Source organism: Microtus oregoni, unplaced genomic scaffold, assembly GCF_018167655.1.
Source record: "Microtus oregoni isolate MIOR12 unplaced genomic scaffold, Mior012 000000F_ref0000247, whole genome shotgun sequence".
Classification (NCBI taxonomy): domain Eukaryota; kingdom Metazoa; phylum Chordata; class Mammalia; order Rodentia; family Cricetidae; genus Microtus; species Microtus oregoni.
This window is the reverse complement of record NW_024543059.1, coordinates 70,329,788-70,337,880: the sequence shown is the minus strand read 5'-3', so window position 1 is coordinate 70,337,880 and position 8,093 is coordinate 70,329,788. Positions and strand designations below refer to the sequence as shown.

At 40.6% G+C, this 8,093-nt stretch overlaps 1 protein-coding gene across 1 annotated transcript in view; it reads left to right on the top strand.

The window, feature by feature from the left end:
• The first annotated feature begins 2,798 nt into the window (after window positions 1-2,798).
• Tacr3 (tachykinin receptor 3) overlaps window positions 2,799-8,093 on the top strand; it is a 71,191-nt gene continuing 65,896 nt past the window's right edge. The window contains exon 1 of the mRNA XM_041653807.1: window positions 2,799-3,579. Coding sequence (XP_041509741.1) covers window positions 3,071-3,579 — 509 coding nt within the window. The 5' untranslated portion in view covers window positions 2,799-3,070. The remainder of the gene's footprint in view (window positions 3,580-8,093) is intronic.

Sequence of the window (8,093 nt, the reverse complement as noted above, 5' to 3'; positions counted from 1 at the left end):
AAATTCTCCTTTCCAAACAGCAGTTGCTCCACCAGACAGCAGCATTACCTGAAATACCATCTTATTATGCTTATTTTGGGAAAGCCTGCTCAAATACAAGTCCCCATAACAATAGCACATGACAAGTGCTCATTCTCTTTTATATGTGGCTAACAAACTGCTAGAGCCCATGTCCATTGTATAGTATAAGCAAAATTGTGGACAGCAAAGTGGAGAAAAATATAATCTAGATATAAGACCTTATAATAAAATACATAAGAGCTTCTTGACCAATAGTAGTAAGTAATAAATATTCACATAAATGATAGAATTTTAATTCTACTTATATAATTAAGTAATTTTAGTTGGTTAGTATGTAAAACATATCAACATTTCAAGCTGAGCTGTCTCCCACCATGGCTATATTTTCCAACTTCCTCCATATCTCATTGTGGTATGAGGTACCCACTTGTCATGCATACACACTCAAAGGTTTTAAGTTCCAGATCCTGTTCAAATAGTTGGCTTCTGATGTTCTACCACGTACTTTGTGTTTCTGTTCATTCTTTAAAGGCTATGACTTTTGAAATTCTTATGATAATACAAAGAGAAGAAAGAATATTATATAAAAAACTGTGAGTAGGTTGGGATAACAGCAAGATTCTGAATCTGATTATTTGGGTCAACTGTTGTCCAAAACCCCTAATCAGGAAATCATTCCTAACTACTTTACTTTTCAAATGTGTGTGTGTGTGTGTGTGTGTGTGTGTGTGTGTGTGTGTGTTGTGTGTGTCTGTATACACCTATGGCATTCTGTATTTCAAGAATTTGCTCCATCCTCACAAAATAATATATGAAGATAGATCCAAAGAATCCTAAGAAGACCTGTAGTTCCAGCACCCTTCCATATGGTTAAACAGTCCAATATTTTTCTGTTCCTTCCTTTTCTTTAGGGAAAGAATGCACTGCTAGACTTCAGGCTAGCACCTGACATAGCATGTGGGAGGAAGTACCCTCAATAACTACCCGAGAAATATGACAAGCAACCACCTATTGAGATGCAGAAAGAAAAGATCTAGGAAAAAAGCCATGATTTGAATTGCTCCCTTTGAGAAAAAAGAAACTCTTTAAAATCCTTTCCATTTTATTTACTCCCAATTCTATTAAGCAGGAAATGTGAAACCTTTAATAGCCTTACCTAGTAATACTCTTGGAAGAAGTATTAATGTTTGATAACTATTCTGGGCCACATGTATTTGTTTTGAAAGATGGTTTTGTCACTATAATGGTTACCAGGTTGGTTAAACCCATGTTTCACGCTCAGTTGTCTGTTCGTGCAATAATCACACCTGGCTTTTGAACAGCATGTACAAACGCAGAACGCCTCCAAGCCAGCTTCCATTGACTCTGCCTTTTCTCAGTCTGTTTCACCTGAAAACGTGGGATGCAATGTGTGGTGATTACAAAAAGGCCACTACCATGGATCCAGGCCTTCCTTCTACACCGTGTGGAAGGAAGCCTGCTGAAACCCCACATCATACCCAGGAGGCAATTTGACAGAAGATGGTTTTCAATGGACGCATTGGAAACTGAATTTCAGAGGGGTAAGTATATGGAAAATTAAGAAAATGTTTATCCCTGAGTCCTTGTTCATCTGCCCGAAGATTAATCAAGGGAGTTTTGCCTGGGCGCCTTCTGAAAAGTTGCCTGTGATGTCCACTCATTGCAGACCACCGTCTGTGGTCTCTGCTCTACAAAGCACTCTCATTTCACCAGGCTCACCTTGCTCTGAAGTCAGGCAAGCGGGTTTGCTAGGAAAGTAAAGTTTAAGGCTTGAGCACAAACATCTCGAGCTACATAAACACCTGTGTGTGCGCGCGTGCGCACACACACACACACACACACACACACATACACACACACACACATTGCTCAGCTCAGTGGAGCCACGTAAACACGTGTGCACCCTCATATTGCTCAGTGAAGCCGCGTAAACACGTGTGCACGAGCCACATAAACACGTGTGCACATCCATGCCGCTCAGCTCAGTGGAAACACGTAAACGCGTGTGCACACACTCGCATAGCTCAGTTGGGTGCATTTGACCAGGGGATGGATGAAAAGCGACCTACACAGTATCGGTTTGTTTTCTGAACATTTACATCCCTGGTTTACATTCTGAGTGCTGAGACAATTTAATCTGAAAAGAATCCTGGCCTGGGCGGGGGTCCATCTGAGGGGAACAAAGCAGAGGGAGCAGATTTCCAGTAATGAGGGTTAGAGGAAAGGAAGTGGTGGACACTTGAAAGTGGGAACAAGAAGAGGAATCTCCGACTGAAAAAATAAACAGGACTCAAATGCTGACTTAAATAGCGAAGCCCATGACACAGAGTGTAGTCGCCTGTACCCACTGCCTGCTGCTGGCTGATTTCCTCCTCACCCCCCCCCCCCACACACACACACACATTTACCTGTCATCTTGCCTTCTACTTATTGGTGAATCGTTAGTTGTTTCAGGAAAGTACATCTCACTGAAAAACTCAGAGCAAAATCCTAAAGTTAAAAGCAGGAAGACAATTTTGGTAAGATTTGATGCTGGGGACAAAGCATGTCTTTCCTGTGCCATTAGCCGGCAGTCGCCTGAAGAGGAGCAGAGAATGAATGAAACCCTGAGTGTGGGCTGGAGAAGCGGAGAGCCTAGAGCGGGAGCTTGCAGGGGGTGGGGGTGGGGTGTTCGTCAGTCTTGCGACCCGCGACGTCACGGATCCTGGGGACTCCTGGAGACTATAAAGCGCGCCTTCAGAGCAGATCTCAGCTCTCTGGCTGCTTCCTGGTAGCGCCTCCCTGGCAGGACCCAAGCTGGAACAGTCCCTGATTCTTCCTTGCCAGTCAGAGACGCAGACTCCCAGGACTAAGTGTGGCCCCTGCTCCGCATCCCCTGCCCCATCACAGCATCCCAGGAACCGGTACCTTCCCTACTTGCTACCAGGCAGTACCCGAAACCGCCGTGCCCAGAGGTTGGAGAACTTCAAGGAAGCCGGCTCCGGCTGGCAGCGGGAGTGTGGCACGTCCGGGGCTGCAGACGCTGGCCATGGCTTCAGTCCCCACCGCCGAGAGCTGGACCGACGGGGCGGCAGGCGTGGGAACGCAGGCAGAGAACCTGAGCGCTGGATTGGGGGTCACTGAGTGGCTTGCGCTCCAGGCTGGCAACTTCTCCTCGGCTCTGGGGCTGCCGATGACTTCCCAGGCACCTTCCCAGGCCCGGGGCAACCTCACGAACCAGTTCGTGCAGCCGTCCTGGCGGATCGCACTCTGGTCGCTGGCCTATGGCTTGGTGGTGGCTGTGGCAGTCTTTGGCAATCTCATTGTTATCTGGATCATCCTGGCCCACAAGCGCATGAGGACAGTCACCAACTATTTCCTGGTAAACCTGGCTTTCTCCGACGCCTCCATGGCCGCCTTCAACACCTTGGTCAATTTCATCTACGCTCTTCACAGCGAATGGTACTTTGGCGCCAACTACTGCCGCTTCCAGAACTTCTTTCCCATCACAGCGGTGTTTGCCAGCATCTACTCTATGACAGCCATTGCAGTGGACAGGTGAGGGGGAGGTGAGGGAGGGGGCGGACAAGGGCAAGAGGAGCAAAATGGGACAAGCAGTCGGTATGGTTGCAAAAGAAATAATGACCCAAGGGGGCTTTAAAAGTGAAGGAACTACGAACCAGTTTCTCCTCCCATGACCCGTGCACTCCAGCCCCATCACCCTGGGATAGGGCATCTAGAGGAACCAGAGACAAATGAATACTCATTCTTGGAAATCCCTCATTCCGAGTAAGCAATTAGCTAGAATAACGGAAGTATTGTTTAGAATTTCTGCTCCGTGGAAAATTAATCTTTTGCCTTTCTTTTCTCTGTTGGTCAGTCACTATGCTGGCTTAAGAAAAACAAAAAACAAAAACAAAAAACACAAGGAGTCTCCCATCCCCCTGCCATGCTTTTCCAGAGTCTTGGTCTTAATCATTCTCTGCTCTCTAAACCTGCCCCAAAGTCAGCACTCTCCTGTCCTCCAGTCCAGGGCCCATCAGTAGCAGCAAGACCTTGCTAAAAGTCTTGTCAGTCTCTATGATGTTCCTGGGTAGATTTAATATCTGATAATCCAAAGAAGATTCATGTACCTGGAAGGGTGTAATGAATTTTCAGAATATATAAAACATTAGAATTTTTTCTAATATTTTATATTAGAAAGAATAGGTGGCTCGTGGTTCTTTAATACATAGATGATAGATAGATAGATAGATAGATAGATAGAAAGAAAATGTTCTTCACCTAAGGTGGGAAATCTGAAATACTTAATTAAAAGCTTATTAAACCTCAAGCATTTGTTATTCTATTCAAGTTTTTACAGATTCCCCATGCTTTTGTTTTTCCTTAGAGAACACTAGGAAATATGCAGGCTTGTGGAAGCACTGATGAACCCCCCTTGTATGTGAAAGCTGGTAACACTTAAATCCGACACAGCCTACAACCAGGTGATCCTGCATTTGGCTTAGTGATTGACACTTGCATGAGCTTAATGCCTAATTTAGCAGTCTCAAGATTCTGTGAAAAGATTGCCTTCTTACATTAACAAACATAAATACTATTGCTACACTCAGCTATCATAATGAGGAAAAAATACTTGATTTTTTGAAATATTGAACAAAGAGGTTTTTAATAGTGTAAAGCTATATACTCTTTCTTATACCAGGCCCACATTGCCAACCTGAAGGAGCAAGGGATGGATGTCTCTAAGTAGGATAAACAAATGCACTTTTTAAAGGTCTTCAGTAGTGTATCATCCCTTTCTGTCTGTCTCTGATTTTCCACACATTTCTGCTGGGGATAAAAGTGATTGCAAAGACTGAACAAAATCAGTCCAAAGCTTGGAAAGGTGAAATCCCCCTTCACCTTGCCCCACAGAGAAAGAAGTAAACACTTCTTAGGTTTACATATCACCCTTTGCTGTTTTGTTCTGGTTTCTTTTAAAACAAATTTCTTATGTGTGAGTGTTTAACGTTGTGATGGCGGAAGAGGCGTTGGCATATAATGCCAGAGAAATGATCATAATCCTTTTGAAGTGCTAACAAGGCAACATACAATTTGATGGAAATTCGAGTGTGTTTAAAATTGGTTTACGAGAAGGAAACAATTTATTTTTATTTTTCCAGTTTTATCTAGTCAACATTTCTTAGACAGCTTTGGCATTATCTTAACTGATCGTGCAAAGCAATATCATTTTATTGAATGACTTGAAATAATAAGACTTTATTACTTATTCTTTTTATTTATTTCATAGGGAGCATCATTAAACTGACTGTAAACAAAAGCACAGCAATCTGTTATGAAATTAAAGTGTGCTCTGAAAGTTCATGTATTGCAAATCTCTTGTTTGAACTGTTATTCAAAAGACTACTCTTATTTGAGCAGATGTTTATTTTAAAACTATAGATGTAAAGAAAACCCTATTTGAGATAATTTTTTGGTCAAAGAGTACAACACATTAAAATTCTTGTTGCCTCTCCATGGACCTTTTCAACAATGATATCTTATCAAACGCAGACTGGGAGAACTGGCCCTATAGTGTTTGCAGTCCTATCATAAGCTGAGCTTTGCAAGATTAATCCTTTTGAGGTTGCAGGAACATCATGACTTCTGGGGTTACAGTTGCATGGATGTACTGCAGCACGTGGCTGACATCATTACTAACAATATATTTTCACAGAATGCATAGTTTCTGGTATAATTAATGCTTTATTAAAAATAACCATAAAATTAAATTATCTGCAATTGGTTCTCATTAATAAGAGAATATGTCACCAGGCATATCCACCTGGTGGCCGTCAGGCTTCATGCATCCCAGGAGAGCTGTGTATGGGGCTCAGTGCTTATGTAAATGACAGTTAGCATCATATGGTATGTGAAAAGGTGGAGCATCCCTGATGTAACTCAAACAACGATTGTTTCAAGGTGAATGTTCTCTATTATAATATAATATAAACTGGCTTATATAATACCATTCTGAATGGAAAGCCCACTCCCTTCAATCTGTTTCTTTATCACAATTAAAAGATCCCCTGAGCATGGAAGGAGAATGAACTTTGACATAGACTTGTAGCTTTCCATGAGCTGCAACAAATGTTTGCAAGGCTCCTGTGACTCTTAGAAAACTCAGACTTGAAAAGGGTTATTCCCTTATAAGCAACTGACAGTAACGGACTCACATCTATTCAGTAAAAGGCATTGTGTGGCTTTGAAAGCCATTCTGGGCTAGTAGAGTTGATCGCTTTATATTTCCACTCTGTAAAGGACTGCACCAAAGACTTGAATGTGAGATCACAGGTTTTAACTTTCTACTGATGTGTGCTTCTTATTACATTAGTAAAAATTCCTGAAAGCCTGTCTTATTGCCTGGAAGGCCACTTCCCCATCATCACTGTCGTCTTGATACCCAGGCCCCAAACTCAAGGTAGAATTGCTGGCCACTGTCAAGTTGTATTTCTCTACCGTTTTCTCCAAATTTGCCTTTCTGCAATAAAACATTTGACTACAAAACATATCTTTAAAATGCTAAACTTTTCCAAAACCATGCAAAGAAGCAAAGATTCAAACCACTTCAGTCTGATCGGAACTATTTCTTCTCCGAGCCTCCAAGCTATCATATCTAGTGGTCAGCTGTGAAGCCTTTTGTATTAGTTAGATCAAGATTGCCTTTAGACTGTTAGAATCTAGCACTTACTTATACCACATGTGTTTCATGAAAACACATAGCAAGTTCTTTGTTACCTGTGTTTCAGTTGAGAATGTCGGAGGTAGAAAATCACTAAGAGAACAGTTAATAAAAGAAATTGTGATTTCTGTTTAGTTATTGCATACAGCACTTGATTTAGGGAGATATAAGAAATAAATATTTTCTTCTATTTTCTAGGCATGTAATTTGAAATGAAGTAAGAACTTCTAGGAAGCTTTATTTTTAAAATATAGTAAAGGATGATCACAGGGTACATGGCCTAGTTTGAGTAGAATGCTTGAATAACTTTGTTATATTCAATTTACTTATTCTTCCTGATAAACTTTGAAAAGATAATTTCATATGTTTCATGTAACTGCCCAAAAATAAAGTCACAGCAAAGGACACTTTATATTCTTTAGATTCAGATACATACCAAAATTCATAATTACTAAAAGAAATATTTAAATAAACCAAGAAATAGTGTTTATCTGAATAAGTGAAAAATGAACTTATTCTCTATCTTCTGTTTTTAACAGAGATCTTTGGCTTTCCTATCACATGGTTAATTCATGCAAATTATCCATGAAGTGTTAGAGGGTGCTTCTAAGATACTTTGAACAAATAGAAACTTACAGTAGAAAAGAGTTGTCCTAAAGGCTGACTCTAAAGGTATGCTAACGTTCACATTATTGCCAAAAATAATATGTTTAATGATTTTGTAAATGTTTCTAGAAATCTTTTTATCTAAGTCAAGTTATCTTTTTATCGGAGTTGAGAGCCCTAAGCCGATTTTGCTCTACTCTTGAGGGAAGCCAACGTCTCTACAGTTACAGTTCCTTATCATTACCCAGTTGTACATGGCACAATATATAGTCCATAAGATAAATTTGCTGAAGTCAATAGAAGATCAATCACTTGATATCATTGAATTATTTAAAAAATAGTAATAAAGCTATGTTCTGGGAGATATTACTTTCAGGAAATATCATAAACCTTTGGCTTTCTTGTAGTTCTTTTATAAAAACTTTAAAAACACTTTTTGTATCTAAAAATTATTTATCTCTAATGGGTAACAGTGAAAGTTCTGTTACAGTGCCATTTGTAAGGTTTATTTTGTGTGTGTGTGTGTGTGTGTGTGTGTGTGTGTGTGTGTGTGGCATAGACATATACAGAGATGTAGGTGCCCACAGACATCAAAGGCAATGAATCCCCTGATTTGGGGAACTGAATTTGATAGCAACTTCCCGCTAACTTATCTCACCAGTCCTGTTGTTACCAGTTCTTATGAAATTAATCATAAGAACATAATGAAAACAATAAATGCATATTTATTCATTAGGTGAAG